The 17,000-nt window shown below is 38.5% G+C and overlaps 1 protein-coding gene across 1 annotated transcript in view; it reads left to right on the top strand.

Annotated features, from left to right (window-relative positions):
* The window catches only part of kdrl (kinase insert domain receptor like), a 188,459-nt gene that overhangs the window by 156,335 nt on the left and 15,124 nt on the right, over nt 1-17,000 (top strand). The window contains exons 23-28 of the mRNA XM_073058013.1: nt 1,328-1,450; nt 2,126-2,237; nt 9,317-9,416; nt 11,941-12,046; nt 14,870-14,997; nt 15,180-15,270. Of these exons, the coding sequence (XP_072914114.1) occupies nt 1,328-1,450; nt 2,126-2,237; nt 9,317-9,416; nt 11,941-12,046; nt 14,870-14,997; nt 15,180-15,270 (660 nt within the window). The remainder of the gene's footprint in view (nt 1-1,327; nt 1,451-2,125; nt 2,238-9,316; nt 9,417-11,940; nt 12,047-14,869; nt 14,998-15,179; nt 15,271-17,000) is intronic.

The following is a 17,000-nucleotide window of genomic DNA, read 5'->3' as shown; positions in this document are numbered from 1 at the left end:
AGACTGCACTTAGAGTATTGAGAGCAGTTCCGATCATGGCGTTACAGGGTAGACGTGGAAGCTTTGGAAATGGTAGAGAAGAGGTTTACCAGGGTGTTATCTGGATTAGAAGGCATGAGCTATAAGGGGAGGTTGGAAAAATCTGCGTTGCTTTCTGTGGAGTGTGATAGGTTGAGAGGAGTCCTGATAGAGGCATTGATAGGGTAGACAATCAGAATTATATTCCCAGGAAATGCCAAATAGTAGAGCATATGCATTTAAGGTGAAAAGGGGAAGGTTAAAGGTCTTGTTGTGGTGAACTACATATACCTGTCTGGACAGGCCCCCCCCCCCCCCCACTGACTGCTCCTGTGGCTCCTCCCACAGACCCCCGCTGACTGCTCCTGTGGCTCCTCCCACAGACCCCGGTATAAAGGCGATTGGAGGCACAGACCCTTCCTCAGTCTCCAGGATGTTGTATGATGGTCACTTGCTGCTTGTACTTTCTTCCAGCCAATAAAAGCCTACCTTAACCTAAGTCTCAGAGTTATTGATGGTGCATCACTTGTGTAAGTTTTTTTTTACACAGAGAATGGTAGGCACCTGGTTACTAGAGATATTGGTGGAAGCAGATACAACAGTTGTGATTAAGAGGCTGTTAAATACATAAATATGCAGGGAATGGAGAGATATGGGTTACGTACAGACTGATGAGATTCATTTTAATTGGGCATCATGTTCAGCACAGACATTGTGGACTGAAGGGCCTGTTCCTATGTTGTACCGCTTTTTGTCCAGTGAAACAGAGGCTAACTCAGGTAGAGTGTGAACAGCAGCCAAATGGCCTGCTTTTATGTCACACATAAGAATTTTCGTCAAATAAAATTCTCAATATTCTGTGTAATTTCATGCCACTTTCAAGCAGCGAATGATTGCCTGTTCTTCTTCTGCACAGCTTATGGCTAGCAAATGAACCAAATCTCACAAGAATCAAGCTGATATTTCATGTTAGTTCTTGTGGTTTTAAAGGTGATCCCTGAAAAACCTCTAATAGGTCTGGAGTGGCCTAGAGATCTCCATTTCAAAATGGTCACCCAGAAAGCAAAATTCTAGGCTGAGCCCAAAGGAAAGGAAATCTTTTTTATGACAGAAGCAATGCTAACACAGTGCACTAATTGAACACTAAATGTATAACAATGTTAACAGAGACTAGCACTGTGATAAGTTTTGGCCATACTGTAAGAGGGAGCAGAAGAAAACAGAAAAAACTGTCAGTAATAATTAAAATATTGCAAATACAAAAAAATTAATTTGTTTCAGAGCTTGTGAATATTTTGTTTTAATTCAGTGCATCCATCGGGACCTGGCAGCACGAAATATCCTCTTGTCCGGAAACAACGTTGTAAAGATCTGTGATTTTGGCCTGGCTCGTGATATTTACAAAGATCCAGATTATCTGCGAAAGGGAGATGTAAGTGTATAAGATGCCAACTTTCTATCATAGAAAATAACATTTCTTCCAGCTACTCAGTTTTTGATTTTTGGTCTTGTGAAGGCATGAACACTACCTCACTACTTCTTTATTTTTTTCTAACTTAACTATTTAAAAGACATATATTTTAGATTTTTTTCTCTATATTTATTTATCATGTATTTCATTGTACAGCTGCTGTAAAGTTAACAAATTTCACAACACATACAACACATATTAAACTTTATCAGTGAGACCCAACGTAGATTGGAAGACCATTTCACCGAGCACCTACACTTCATCTGCCAGATGAAATGGGATCTCCCAGTGGCCACTCGTTTTAATTCCATGTCCCATTCCCATTCCGATATGTCAATCTATGGCCTCCTCTATTGTCACAATGAGGCCACACTCAGGTTGGAGGAACAACACCTTATATTCTATCTGGGTAGCCTCCAACCCGACGGCATGGATATCGATTTCTAGACTTCCGCTAATGGCTCCTTCCACCCCCCCAACTCCTTCCTCCACCCCCTTCCTCCCCCCTCCCCTTCCTTCCTTCCAACCCCCCGTTTCCTCCTTCCTTCCCCCTCGAAACATGTCTGTTGCTTGGATTTCAGCATTTGCAGCTTCTCTCTTGTTTGTGATAATAAACTTAATTCTGATTCTCTGCAGGCCCGGCTGCCACTCAAATGGATGGCCCCAGAATCTATATTTGATAAAATCTACACAACTCAGAGTGATGTCTGGTCTTTTGGAGTGCTGTTGTGGGAAATATTTTCCTTGGGTAAGCTTAAAGAAACAAGACATGATTAAAACCAGTAAATAATGTTGAAGTTGTCTAAAGCTGTATGCCAAAAATCATGAAGCATAGCTAAATCCTCTAAGGATTTACTGTGATTCATTTGATATTGTGTATACATTCTACTTATGCAGATTGCAATATTTTTAAAGAATCAGCTTAGGCACTAGAAATAATAATGCATGGACTCAAAAACCATTCCATTAATTATGTAAAGTATCATTCTTGGAAAATTAGGTTATGAGATTAACAAAGATTAATGTGAGTGTGTTAAATGTTGTTCTCCACAGCTTTGGGAAATTTGCTTTTATTGTTTTTTTTTCAAAGATGTGATTTCATTCATTTATCCCTTTGTAGAATTCAGTATCTGTGACCTGGAGATGAATTGCTAAATCCCGATTGAGATTTGTTGCATTGTATAAAATGGAAAGAAGCACAGACAGAGTGAACTCGGGCCTCTTTTTCCCAGGGTGGAACTGGCTAACAGAAGAGGGCATAATTTTAAACTGATTGGAGAAAGTACAGGGAAAATGTCAGAGGTAGTTTTTTTTTAACACTGTGATAGTGGGTTTGCGGGACACGCTGCCAGATGAAGTGGTAAGGGCTGATACATTAGGGACATTCAAGATCCTCTCAGATAGGCACATAAATGGAAGAAAAATGGAGGGCTATGTGGGAAGGTATCATTAGATTGATCTTGGAGTAGGTTAAAATGTCGGCACCACATCATGGCCCAAAGGCTGTAATGTGCTGTACTGTTCTATTTCAGATGAAAGAAATTATTTTTCAAAATATCAATAAAATACACAGCCATAGTGCTAAAAGGGAAGAGATCTTCCTTTGTTTATGTGCATACTGAAATAGGTGTCTTGAGAATCTTTATAATTTTACTTGTAATATTAAATATTGGTCAGTATTACTAAGCATGTTCAGAAATATTAGCCATTGGTTGCATTTACCTCTGCTTATCACACTCCATTGATATCAATGGAATCAGAAGTTCAGCACTGAATATTACCAGTCGACTGCCAGGGCAATCACAAATGTTCTTCCTGTCAATTGCATGCAGGTTTTTAATTTTAAGACAGATAAAGCTCTAAAATTTGCAGAAAATGCTCCTGATATGATTGTTTTTTATATATAAATTGATGATATATTTGTGAGATATACTTTGAGGTATTGATTTCTGGCTTTGATTATGGGCACTTGTTGGCTCTGAGGATTAATCAAAACATCATGTTCATTGTTTCTGTCTTTCTTTCCAAAGCCCAGTAAATCACATTTTGCTTGTTGGCCTGGAACTCAACTTGAAAGTCACGAACTGAGGCTATTCTGTGTCTATTGAGATTCTGCTACTCCCGATGACTTCAGTTTAATTTGTTTCTCTGTTGCTTCTGCAATTCTCAAGACAGTCCTTACCTTTCCTAGTTTACTCAAGCAAAGAGAGAAAAGTGGAGTTATCACTTCAGGTCAATGAACTTTCATTGGAACTGTTAATTCGGTTACTTTTCTGCCTTCAGATACATTGAGTTAATTTTAGCTGATGTTTTGACTAACTCATTCACCCTATTTGCATTACAATGTCCAACAATTGCTATATAATAATCGCGGTAATTTTTCAAATTGTTTTCATCCATGATCATTACCAGCCTTAACAGTCAATAGATTTTTTTCAGTGACCAGTGTCAGTGTTGTATGAATACTGATGCCATCTTCTCTCCACAAAGATTGATAGAAAATTCCTTTAGAATTCAGTTTAAAGCTAACATTTTTCTGTTGTTAAAAATTATACAGTTTCACATTGATTATGTCATTGGAGAGGTAATTCAGATATTGAAGTCTAAATACTACCAAGATATTAAAATTAAAGTTAAGTATTACATTAATTAAATAAATTTGGAGCTGAAGGTAATGAAATAGCCGTAATATTAGCCATGAATTCCAAATACTATTAAAGAATCTTTTAAAAATGTGTTATAGACACCACAAAGATTTTTGTTCCTTCGTTTCTTTTTGTTGTGAAGCGTTTGAACTCACAATATAGTCACAGTTTTAAAAATTGGCTTCACATTAAATGTGATTATTATTCATGAAGGGTAATATTTAAATATAATGAACAATGCTGTCTAGGCAAGGTATGTAAATAGCCAAAAACAGATTGAGGAATGAAAATCACCAAATTGGCACCTGATCCCAAGTGCTTTCCAAATCTAATTAATTTTCATACAATATGCCAACAGCATTTCCTTATCACAGCATATCAATAGAATGGGTTGTCTTAATTTAATCAAAGTACATCCCACAGTTTACTCCTTTATCTTATAAAGAATGGAAGCTTTAGAAATAGTTGCATTGTGCTGAAAATAACAGAATGAATGGTTTCTTGTGCACGAAGGCCATTGCCTCATATATTATTCTGTACCACTTCTCTCAAGCAACAATAAGTTTTAAATATTTGTACCATATGTTCAAGTCAAACTGCACTTCAGTCATCATTTTCTTGAGATGAACATGACCAGCAAATTCTGTACAGAACAAATCTATAAAATAATACAGTTTGCTTTGAACAAAAAAATGTAAGGATAGTGACAGCACGAGGAACTGCACATGTCACAATCTGTGGGATGAACTCCTCCTTGTTTGCAGGATTTTGATCTGAAACCTTGACAATTTATTTCTGGCTGCTGCATACTGTATGTCCCACTGATTTCCTCCAGCAGGCTCTTCATTGCTAGGAAAAGAGAGTTAAGGCCAGATTTTTCTTTTGATACACTTGGCAGAAGTTTTTGCCTGGATAGTACATATAGGAAACTCAGTCAAGGACAATTCCATCCACATCTCTAATGGATGGAAAATCAGGCAGGCTGCGTTATGGGCATTCCTCTCCACCCAGTTTTCCTTAATATGGTACACCCATGCTATCTTTTATGTCAATCTTAATAACAAGATAAGTTGTTCCAACCCATTATGAAACTGTGAAATTTAACCAATTAACGACAAAGAACATTTTTATTAATTTCAATTCCAAACTCAGCTTTAAGCATTTTTGATCAAACTTTAATCCCATTAACAAGAGATGGAATTTCACTATAGATGGATATGTGTTAATGAACTCTGTAGAGAGAAGAGTCAAACCTGTGTCTTTACCATATTGATGTTTCAGTTATTACATGGTATTGAGAAGGACACCAACCACTGTAAAAGCTACGGAAGCTGTTAATTAATTTGGAAATGGCTGGTTAACATGCATGCAAATGTTTTATCATTTTCTGATATAATGGTCCATCTTTCACTTTAAATAGCGTAGGACAACAATATCATGAGACACAAGTACAATCACAAGCATTCATGTGAGGCTGCACTACAAAGCAGTCAGTGCACTCTAAGCATAATCCTGTCAATCAAATCCATGTTACTCTTTCATGGGATATGGATGCCACTCATGGGACATGGGATATGGGTGCCACTCCCCAGGCTACAACTTAAAGTCCATCCCAAACTGCCCTTGATGAAGTGGTGTGAATTGCCTTCTTGAACACCTATGGGCTTTGTGATAATTGTAAATCCACAGTTTTGCAGATAGAAGAACACTAATATGTTTTTGAGTTGAAACTTGGAGGGAATCTGGAAAGTGCTTATATTGGCTTGTGCCTGCTCCTGGTCTTTGGGCAGGCAGAGATGGTGGCTTTAGAAATACTTTCAAAGAATCATTTATGAGTAGAGAGTGCACACTGAAATTATCATGGTGGAAGATGTAAATGTTTGGCATGCTAGATAAGGTAAAATCCAGATGTGATGCTTGTACTTCACTAGAGATACAAGAGCAGCACTATCCAACCACCTGAGAATATGGTCAAATGACTTACCTAGGCCTCATAAATGGGGAGAAAGCTATGGGGAATTCGTCACCAAAGCACTAAGCAAGAAAGCATTACGGATCAGTACATCTCTCTGCCAGGGGATGGGCTCTTTGCACAATAGACCCTAGATAAATATAAGATTAGTTTTCAAAGCATAATAATCCGATTTCCTTATCTTGTTGATTTAGGTTTCAAAAAGGAAACCTGTGAATTATTTTAATCATATATTCAGTTGGCCTCTTATCACCGATTAATCTCTCCCTTTTCTCTCTTTGGCTGTTGCAATTACAAATGATGGAAACTTAATCTCAGGAAGTAAAGTGGGAGTGTGTTTGTTGTTGCAGAAACAGTACATGGAAGAACAGCGAAACAATTATGATTGTGTCCAGGTTTAGAAACAGGCTGGTGGAAAAATTCTAAAATGTAAAATAAAGCAAAAATGTGTTCTAATATTGATCCTTAAATAGTAATGTTGTAATACTTAATTTATTTCTTTACTAGTTTAACAAGCATTAAAACCTCTGAAAATAAAGGATGAAGGAAATTAATTTAAATGTGTGAAGTATGCAAATGATAATATTCTATTAGTCAAATTTCAATAGAAATAATTTAATATTTTGGGAATGAGAAGTGGAATTAAAATGGGTGGCCACTGGGAGATTCCCATTCCAACATATCAGTCCATGGCCTCCTCTACTGCCGCAATGAGGCCACACATATAATGGGGGAGCAACACCTTATACTCCATCAGAATATCCTCCAACCTGATGGCATGAATACTGATTTCTTGAACTTCCAGTAATGCCCCCCCCCCCCACCATTCCCCATTCCAATTTCCTTCTCTCACCTTATCTCCTTACCTGCCCATCACCTCTCTCTGGTGCTCTTCAGCCTTCCCTTTCTTCCATGGCCTTCTGTCCTCTCCTATCAGATTCTCCCTTCTCCAGCTCTTTATCTCTTCCACCAATCAACTTCCCAGCTCTTTACTTCACCCCTCCCCCTCCCGGTTTCACCTATCACTTTGTGTCTCTTCCTCCCCTACCCCCACCTTCTTACTCTGACTCCTCATCTTTTTTCTCCAGTTCTGATGAAGGGTCTCAGCCCGAAATGTCGACTGTTCATTCTTTTTCCATAGATGCTGCCTGGCCTGCTGATTTCCTCCAGCATTTTGTGTGTGTTGCTTGGATTTCCAGCATCTGCAAGTTTTCTCTTGTCAAGACCAGTGTTTTTTGAAGCAAGTGGCTTGCTAGACTATTTCAGGGTCAACTATACTGATGTCTCCAGAACCAAACATAGGCCATGTCAACAGAGATTTCCTGATTTCATTCCCTAACAAAAATTAGTTTTCTAGATTGGCTTACAAAAATTCCTGTAGTTTTATAGTTAACATTACTGATGACTCATTTGCTTATTAATTACAGAATTTTAACTAAATTTAAATTTAGTCCCAGATTGCTTACACAGGCCTATGAAATCATAGTTTAAGTGCTGTACCACTAACATATCTGCTTAGGTAAAGTGAGGCTGGAGTTCATAGCCCATAAAACCTTTGCAACAGGTAAATTTTCACAGTTCAATGTCATAGGTACCTGTTTTTGATAATTTTCTCATGTTCTGTGAGCCTTATTGTGAATATTCACTTGGCTCCATCTGCCCCTTTTTTATCTCCCTTAATCTATCATCCACTTACTTGCCTCTGTCCGTCCCCTTCCCTGATTCGGTTCAATCTGCCCATTATCCCTCACTGCTGATGACCTGCTGATCCTCGTCTTGCTGCTCTCCCGCTCCTCTCTATACTGCCTCACTTCCTCTCCACTCTCCATTCTGATTCAGGCTTACAGACGCCACTCAGCCCATTGGGTTCCTCCAGCAGATTGGCCCAATGGCAATCTGCAGCAATCTCTTATGTCTCCGCTGTCCAGTTCTGAAGTATTTGTTTTATTTTGTGATTCAAATTTGAAATGTAGAAAGCTGCCTCTCTCTCAGTTGACATGTAATGTTGCTAAAAACATTGACTCTACAACAATGAAAGGTCATACTTATTTCTACAGTATAACTCCACTGCCTTTTTTTAAAAAACTAATAGCAATGTGGAATTAAAGAGCAGGTAAATATCTATTATCTTGATAAATTAAATAATAAAGGTTCCATTAGTACATTATTTTGTTTTGGAGGAGGAAAGAACCACCCATGTAAAATCAATGATTAACTCATGGCAATTAGTCACAGCTTCATAGATTTATTAATTACTTATGCCTGACAACTTCCTGCAAGTCTTCATAAATGTTATACCTGTAGATGATTAAGAAGAAAAATCATCACAGAATCCTCTCATTTCTTTCCGAGCACTCTCAAAATGTCATTCCAATTTTAGAACTAAAGTGAGTTTTTTGTTGAAAATTCATCAATTTTATTCCTGGTGGAAATGTGATGATGAGAGAAACTCTGCTGCCATTTCTCTTTCTTTTCCATACAACTTTCATTGAATTGTTTAAGGATCGTCTTCTTACAGGGCGCCAAGGAAGTTCTGAAAATAATTTCCCATGGAAAAATCAATAGGAGTTGATAGATTTTCATACATATAGTCTTTTCACAGGGTTGGGGTACCAAGAACCAGAGGGCATATGTTTAAGGTGAGAGGGAAGAGATTTAATAGGAATCTGAGGGGTTCTTATTAAATCTACCCCCTCTCACCTATAGAGTGGTAGGTACATGGAATAAACTGACACAGGAAGTGGTGGAAGCAGATACATTAACACCATTTAAAAGATATCAGGAAAGGTACGAGGATAGAAAAAGGTTTAGACATGGGCCATATGGTGGCAAATGGGATCAGGTTAGATGGGAATCTTGGTCAGCCTGGACCAGGGGCTGAAGGGCCAATTTTCATGCTCTATGGCACAACGATGGTGTACTCCAACAGATCGGGATGAAGTTTTGAATTCAATCTCTGACCTGTATTATGTCTGTAGACTTGCTTAGGGATGATAGAAAGGATGGATATAACTGGTACTGAAGGAAGCAAGACAAAAAGTTATACTGAGTTTCACTTTATATCCTGGTATTCAAGCACACTGCTAATGGTCAGAATTGAGTCTCAATTTGGACAAGTATTGGAGGACAACCAGTACTTTTAGAGTTAATGAGCATGAGAACATTGGTGGGAAGTCAGTATATTTAACTATTTTGTTCTCTCTACTACAGGTGCCTCTCCATATCCAGGGGTCCAGATAGATGAAGAATTCTGCCACAGATTAAAAGAAGGGACAAGAATGAAACCTCCTGAATATTCCACACCAGAAGTGTAAGATTTCACTACTACACTAATGCTTCTTTTCAATAAAGTGAACTGTTCTCCTTGGCTTCTATTCCAAACGTAAATAATAACAAATAAATGGAAAAAATCTAGTCTTGCTTTTGAAGAACCATATAGGTGTCCCAGCGCTGAAAATATTTAAATAAATTCTGGGCCCAGAAATCAGAAGTGCATAACTGTAACATAATTTCAGAAAGTGCTCAGTAGGTCAGGCAGCATTCATGGGAAAAATGCAGTAATTTGAAGAAAGTGGTCTCAACCTGAAATCTTATCTCCATCTTTTTCTCCACACGTGCCACCTAAACTGTTGAGCATTTCCATCATTTTTTGATTTCATCTCAGATTTTCAACATCTGCATTTATTAAAACTTTCTTTTACTGGAATATAATTCAAGTAAATTGTAAGAGATCCCAACTCTACTAAGTTTGTGCCTCATTGATAAAGACTAAAATTGCACTATAGCCACTCCTACTCTAACAGTTCAAAGAGAAGTCTGAGACATTCTGAACTTACATCTCCCCTCTCCCTAGAATATAGACCAAAGCGCCCTTGGAAACCTCACTGAAACCAATGATTACTGGTGAAATCCTTGTGATTTTGAGACTGAAGTTGTTTAGAAAGGGATCAATTGCCATTCTCGAAGGGACTATTTATTTCCTTGATTTCATGTTTGAATTTTCTTTGGTTTGACTTCATCCTATATAGTCCCAACTTCTCAGACCATCACAGTGCTTCTACAGTCTGCTAGTTCCAGGGCATGTGCTCTCCCTACACCTCCACATGCATGAGGAATTATCCCAGAGTCAATAAAAAGTTGTGACATGGGTGAAATTTCTGTCTTGCCAATTCCAATATGCGAGATGTTTTCTCTGATCTCTAAACTAGACTTTGCACTGACCTTGTAGACAGTGGATCATGGGTTCAATTCATCCCCAGAATTCTGTTATGCAAGCATTCAACCCAAAAGATGTACAGTAAGTGCAGATTAATTAGTTTGCCTATATACATCATGATGGCTCAATTATGTAGTCCCATTGCTAATTTAGACAAGATTCAAAGTATGTTGATTATCAAAGTATGTAAACAGTATATAACCCTGAGACTCATCTTCCGCACAGACAGCAATGAAAACCATGGAACTTGTTCAAAGAAAAATATCAAACCCAGCCCACACATGCAAAAAAAGACAATTCACGCAACCAACAAAAAAAAGGTGAAATAGTGAATGATTATGAACACGAGAAAATCTGCAGATGCTGGAAATCCAAAGCAATACACACAAAATGCTTGAGGAAATCGGCAGAGCAGGCAGCATCTTTGGAAAAGAGTAAACAGTTGACATTTCGGGCCGAGACCAGGACTGGAAAGGAAGGGGAAAGGTCAGAATAAGCAGGCAGGGGGAAGGAAGGAAGGAAAAAGTACGATGTGGCAGGTGAAAGGTGAAACCAGGAGAGGGGAGGAGCTGTAGTGAAGAGCTGAAAAGTTGATTGGTGAAAGAGATAAAGGGTTGGAGAGGCGAATCTGACAGGAGAGGACAGAAGATCATGGAGCAAAGGGAAGGGGGAGGAACACCAGAAGGAGGTGATAGGGCAGATAAAAAGGGAAGGTGTGAGAGGAAAACAGGAATGAGGAATGATGAAGTAGAGGACGGGGTGCTATTAGCAGAAGTTCAAGAAATCCTGATTATGCCATCAGGTTGGAGGCTACCAAAGTGGAATATAAGGTATTGCTCCTCCAACCTGAGTGTTGCTTTATTGTGGCAATAGAAGAGGCCATGAACTGACACGTCAGAATGGGAATGGGAAGTAGAACTGAAATGGTAAATGATTATATTTCTAGGTATTGAGCCAGCTTAACACTAATAGAAATATCTATAAAGAAACAATTCAACATAAATACATGCCCTCAAAAACTTCACAGAACTGAAACTGGCTTGTACAAACTAAATGCAATTACCATTGAATTAAGGTTCAGTTCTGTTTGAGAAATACCCCAAATTTCTGTAAGACTTTGGAGTTCTCTGAGGGTTTCCACTGTTTTCAATGAAGTCCAGTGATTAAAATATTGATGAATAATCGAAAGGCCTGGACTGTTAATCCTACCATGGCAACTGTGGAATTTAATTTCAGATTAATAATCTGGAATTCAGTGGTGGAGAAAGAGGGCTTGTACTGTGTTCCAGACAATAACCAATAGATTGTTAACAAATCATCTTCTTTCATCAATGTCATTTTGGAAGGAAAATCCTGGCCTGGCCTCTGAATCTAAAATAATCTTTGCAAAGCACTCTGTTCAAGGTCAAATAAGCATGGTTAATAAACTGTGGTTTTCCCACCAATGCCTGGATTCCAGAAAATGAAACCAAAGCATTTGTTGCATAAACTTAATTCTGGTTCACAAGTACTGACTGATTGGCAAGGTGCTTACAGCTTTTTCTGTTTTTATTTCAGATATCCAGCATTTGCAATTTATCAGTTTTGAACTAATATGCTCACTGTGTTTCTGTTCCAGCTATCAGACAATGTTAGACTGCTGGCATGAAGAGCCTGGAGAAAGGCCCAACTTCAGTGAGCTGGTGGAACAACTGGGAAATCTTCTGCAGGCCAATGTCCAGCAGGTTGGAAAAATTTCAACAGTTTGGATATTATCATGACATTAGGGACGTGGTGAAGATTCTCAAAAGCAGAAATGTCAGAAGGAGTTTTGCATTTTCATTAACAGTTATTCAGTAACGAACTGTTCACTCAATATAAGGAAGTGCATTACAAGATAAATTGGTCAGTTATTATCACATACTGACGTACAGTGAAAATCTAGCCTTGTAATCCATTCACACAGGGCATTGAAACGGTACAAGATTAAACAATAACAGAATGCAGAATAAAGTGGATTTGGAAAAAGCGAAATTCAGGTAGACATAAGATGCAAGGTCATAACAAAGTAGACAGTGAGGTCAACAGTCCATCTTATCATACTAGGGGACCATTCAATAGTCCTATGTAACAGTGAGAAAGAGGCTAATCTTAAGTCTGCTGGTACATGCTTTCAGGCATTTGTACATTCCACCCAACAGATGGAGGAAAAGAGAGAAAGTCTAGGGTAGGTGAGGTGTCTAATTATATTGCCTGCTTTACCAAGGCAGTGAGAAGTGTAGGAGGAGAGACTGGTTTCCATGATGTACTGAGCTGTGTCCATAACTCTCTGCAGTGAAATTGCAAAGGTGGTTTACCCTTGAGTGTTAAAATCAATAAGTCCACTTGTATAGAATGCTTTTGGCTTATCGAGCTGGGTGAGATGTAGGAGAAGCCTGGAGGAAGAAAACAAATAGGAAACTAGAGAATGGGCAATGGAGAACAAGAACAGCTCAGGACCTAGAGAAGGCTGAATGCAGAGCTCAGTGTTTGACAGATATGTACAAGAGGGTTGACAGCAACAGAAAAGCGATTTGTTTGTACTTTCAGTATTAGTCACAGGGAGAAGAACAGATCAATGCTAGAGTCTCGAGCTGCAGAAGAAGTTAAGGATGACAGCAAATATAAGTAACCAAATACTGCTCATTAAGCAAAAGATTAGAATTACAGAAACAAATTTCACACAATGTTACCATTTCATTCATACAAAGACACTCCAAAAGATATCATTTAGTAAGAGGTAATTCAAACTGATGCAATAATCACCAGCTCAAACCTTGCACACACAGACTGACAACATGCACAAAATGCTGGAGGAAATCAGCAGGCCAGGCAGCATTTATGGAAAAGATAAACAATTGAAGTTTTGGGCTGATACTGTTCATCAGGACTTGGCCTGAAACGTCGACTGTTTACCATAGATGCTGCCTGGCCTGTTGATTTCTTCCAGCATTTGTGTGTGTCTCCTTCAAATGTTGTTTTCTAATGCTAGCACATTTATGTTCACTTTTGTGGAAAAAAAACACACCACCTTCAGTAAAAATACTTGAATCAGGTTTCACTCTGGAACCTTTCTCAGAAAGTGACAACAGACATTCTTGTAACACATTCCCTGATTTTAGTTGAAGTACAGTTCTTTTCACATGAGAAGTAATTATGTTGTTGGCAGCTGTCAGCATGACTTTTCAGTGGATAAAGTCAGTGCTTGGCATTCTTCTGTATGAAACACAATGTGAGACTAGGTGGCAATAGCCTACTCAATTTTATTGCTGGGGGAATGAATAGATGTATTGTTACAATTGTACAGGTGTTTGCAAGGGTGCTCTTCAGCTCTTGAACCACTGTGTGTAGTTTTGGTCGCCTTGTTTAAGATACGCTTAGAGAGAAAGACCATATATTTTGGATATATACCTCAAGAATGGTTGAAAAGCAATAAATATTTAATGAATATACTGTTGGTGGCTGGTAAAAAGACGCTTACTAGGAAATGGTTATCACAGGAGAGCCCAACTTTAAATGCATGGATAGAAATTACAATGGACATTTACAAAATGGAGAAGATAACAGTATCTGTTAATCATAAGCTGGAACGATTTGATTCATACTGGGAAAAATGGTTTAACTACATAATGCCTCATAGGCCTGATTTTATTCTCACAGATCAATGAATATGTTGTAAAAAACTAGCGACCTTCAGATCACTAGACCAATGCCTTAACCACTTGGCCACATCCCTACATACTCAATAAGTCTATAGAATAATAAGCATAACAGAACCAATGAAAGACTGCCCAACCTGGGTGTTCAACCAGAGTACAAAAGACCACAAACTGTGCAAATATAAAAAGAAAGAAATAATAATAATAAGTAAATAAGCAATAAATATCAAGAACATAAGATGAAGAGTCCTTGAAAGTGAGCCCATTGTTTGCGGGAACATCCAGTGTTCTCACAATCAAAAGTAAAATGCATTGAAATGTCTCTTCTCAGAGGGCAATGAATCGGTGCAATTATCTGCTTCCCCCCCCCCCCCCATGGTGGGTAAGGCTTGAGGGGTCCCCTTCTTTAAGAAAAAGTATACAGAACTGGCGTTGTGGGTGGCAGGGAGAAGGCATGTCTCTACCTTAGGAGGTGTAAGGCACTCCTTCCGTCCGCTAGCCTGCAGATCACCTTTGAGCAAGGTGTAGCACCTAGTTAACCCCCGCCCCACCCGATCAGAGCAGATGGTGGATGGTCATGCGAGCGGGTAAGGCTTGTGCTCTTATTTTTTTATGTTCTCATGTTCTCTATAACTGCAACCCTGGCTTTTTGATTGCCCTGTGCAAAAGAAAATATCAACGTACTTCCATTGCAATCAAACAGTACATCGAGTTAAATAATGTGCAGCTGGTTGACGTATATTTAAATAATCACATTTTTAAAAATCAACAATAAGGATTAATGAAGCACTGCAGCTTATGCTGATCAATGTCCTGTTCTGAAGCACATTCTTCATCACTGACATGCCCTTGTTCTTTTCCACATTGCAGGATGGAAAGGATTACATCCCTTTGAACATTACGAAGCAAACAAATTCAAGCCTCTCCACTACAGACCCCAACCTCACAGAAGATATAGCAAACCCAAAAGTTAACTGCAGTAGCACAGGAAACATTGGGTAATGCATCCTTCGTCATTAATCAAGAAATGTCCATTAAATTGTAAAAATGATCACAAAGTTCTTCTCCTGTATGAAGAATTCTGGAAAAATTCTGTGTTCTTTTGCTGTTATGCCATATTCTATTCTAAAAAGCTGAACCTGACTCAATTGAATTGATTATTTCTGCCTCTCTTCCTCAGGCTCAGCTGCAACAATCCAAAGAAGAGGCCACTGAGTGTGAAAACATTCGAAGATGTTCCTGTCGATAACAAGACTACTATAATGCACCAGGTATGTGTTTAATATGGATCTGTCATAGAATCATCAAAGATGTATGACAGGACATTATTTAGCTCATCAAAGCTCTGTAGATCCTAATCTCTTGTTCTACGCTTAGTCCATGGTTCTGCCGGTCACATCTCTTTAAATACAGATCCAAAACCTTTGCAATGCAAGAGGGATTTCTCCTTCTAACAGTAAATAAGTTTGAAACCTCACCCACTTTCTGGTCAAAAAACATTTTCAGCCTTTTTCTGTCCTCCTTTTTCTGCCAATTAAATAGAATATTTGCATCCTCACTTTTGACTCTTCTGCTAAGGTATATAGGTCCTTCCACTTAACTCCCTTTAGGCCCCACGTAATATTTATATGCCTTAACTTGGCCCAGATCACTCAGCCTCCTATGTTCCAAACAAAACAAAACTTTGTGAACTAATATTAACTCATGCTCTTTCCACAGATACAGTTTGACCTGCTAAGTGATTCCAGTACTTTGCATTTATTTCAGATTACCAGCATCTGTGCAAGATGTTATTTCTAATTTATCCACAGATTTTTTTTCTGGCTAACATTTTCCAATCCTATCAGTCCTTGTAATTTTCCTTTGCAACCTCTCCAGTGCAATCATACCTTTTGCTATAATGCAGTGAGCAGAACTGACAAGTATTCAAATTGTGATTTAGAACTGAACAAATGTTTATAACTACACACCAGATTTAAGATGAATTAAATTTTTAATGAGGGGAAATGTTCTTTGTGTAATCAGGGCTAATTTTGTCTCACTCACAGATGATCTTTATCAGGTATTATTCAGCCCTCATTATTTCTTTAACCCCAGTTTAGATGAAAATAATTTTCTTATAACTCACAATCTCACCCTTTGACAAATATAGTTTTGCTCCTTTTCAAAGTTACTAATGAACCCAAATATTATTAGAAATGCATTACACCACCTCGTGTAAAATTATGCAAGCTTTAGAATACAAAGCACAAGCAAGCATAGAATTCTGACAAAATCTTCCAGAAATTGACCGTGATCTCTTCCCCATCAACAACCCAATTTGTACAGCACACAATATAATCAACAATGGACACACACAGAATACTGGAAGAACGCAGCAGATCAGGCAACATCTGGGGAAATGAATAAATAGTCAATGCTTTAGTCCACGACCAACTTCTCTAACTTCCAGTCATTTAACTCCCCTCCCCCTTCCCTCTTCTTCCATTCCCCACTCTGACCTGCCTCTCTCCTCTCCTCTTATCACCTGCCCATCATCTCCCCTTGTGCCTCTCCTTCTTTCTTTTCTCCCAGGTCCACCCATCTCCAGCCCTTTATCTTTTTCACCTATCACCTCACAGCTTCTTACTTCATCAACCCTCCCCACCCACCTAGTTTCACCTATTAACTTCCAGCTTGCACTCCTTTCCTTCCCCCCACCTTCTTATTCTGCTTCGTCCTTTCCAGTCCTGACAAAGGGTTCTGACCCAAAACATCAACTGTTTATTCATTTCCATAGATGCTAAGTTCTTCCTGCATTTTGTGTGTTGTTCTGGATTTCCAGGATCAACAGAATCTCTTGTATTTATAATCAGCAATGGATATGACATTGGTGGGAGACTTACCAGCAAGAAATTACACTTTGTATGATTAATGTATTCCAGTGAAACGACTTGCCTCTATTTTAATGGCTAAGTCTATTAACTTAATTTTAAATAGGTTAACAACTGTAAACGAGAGC

This window comes from Hemitrygon akajei, chromosome 10, assembly GCF_048418815.1.
Source record: "Hemitrygon akajei chromosome 10, sHemAka1.3, whole genome shotgun sequence".
Classification (NCBI taxonomy): Eukaryota; Metazoa; Chordata; class Chondrichthyes; order Myliobatiformes; family Dasyatidae; genus Hemitrygon; species Hemitrygon akajei.
This window is presented reverse-complemented; position numbering and strand designations above follow the sequence as displayed.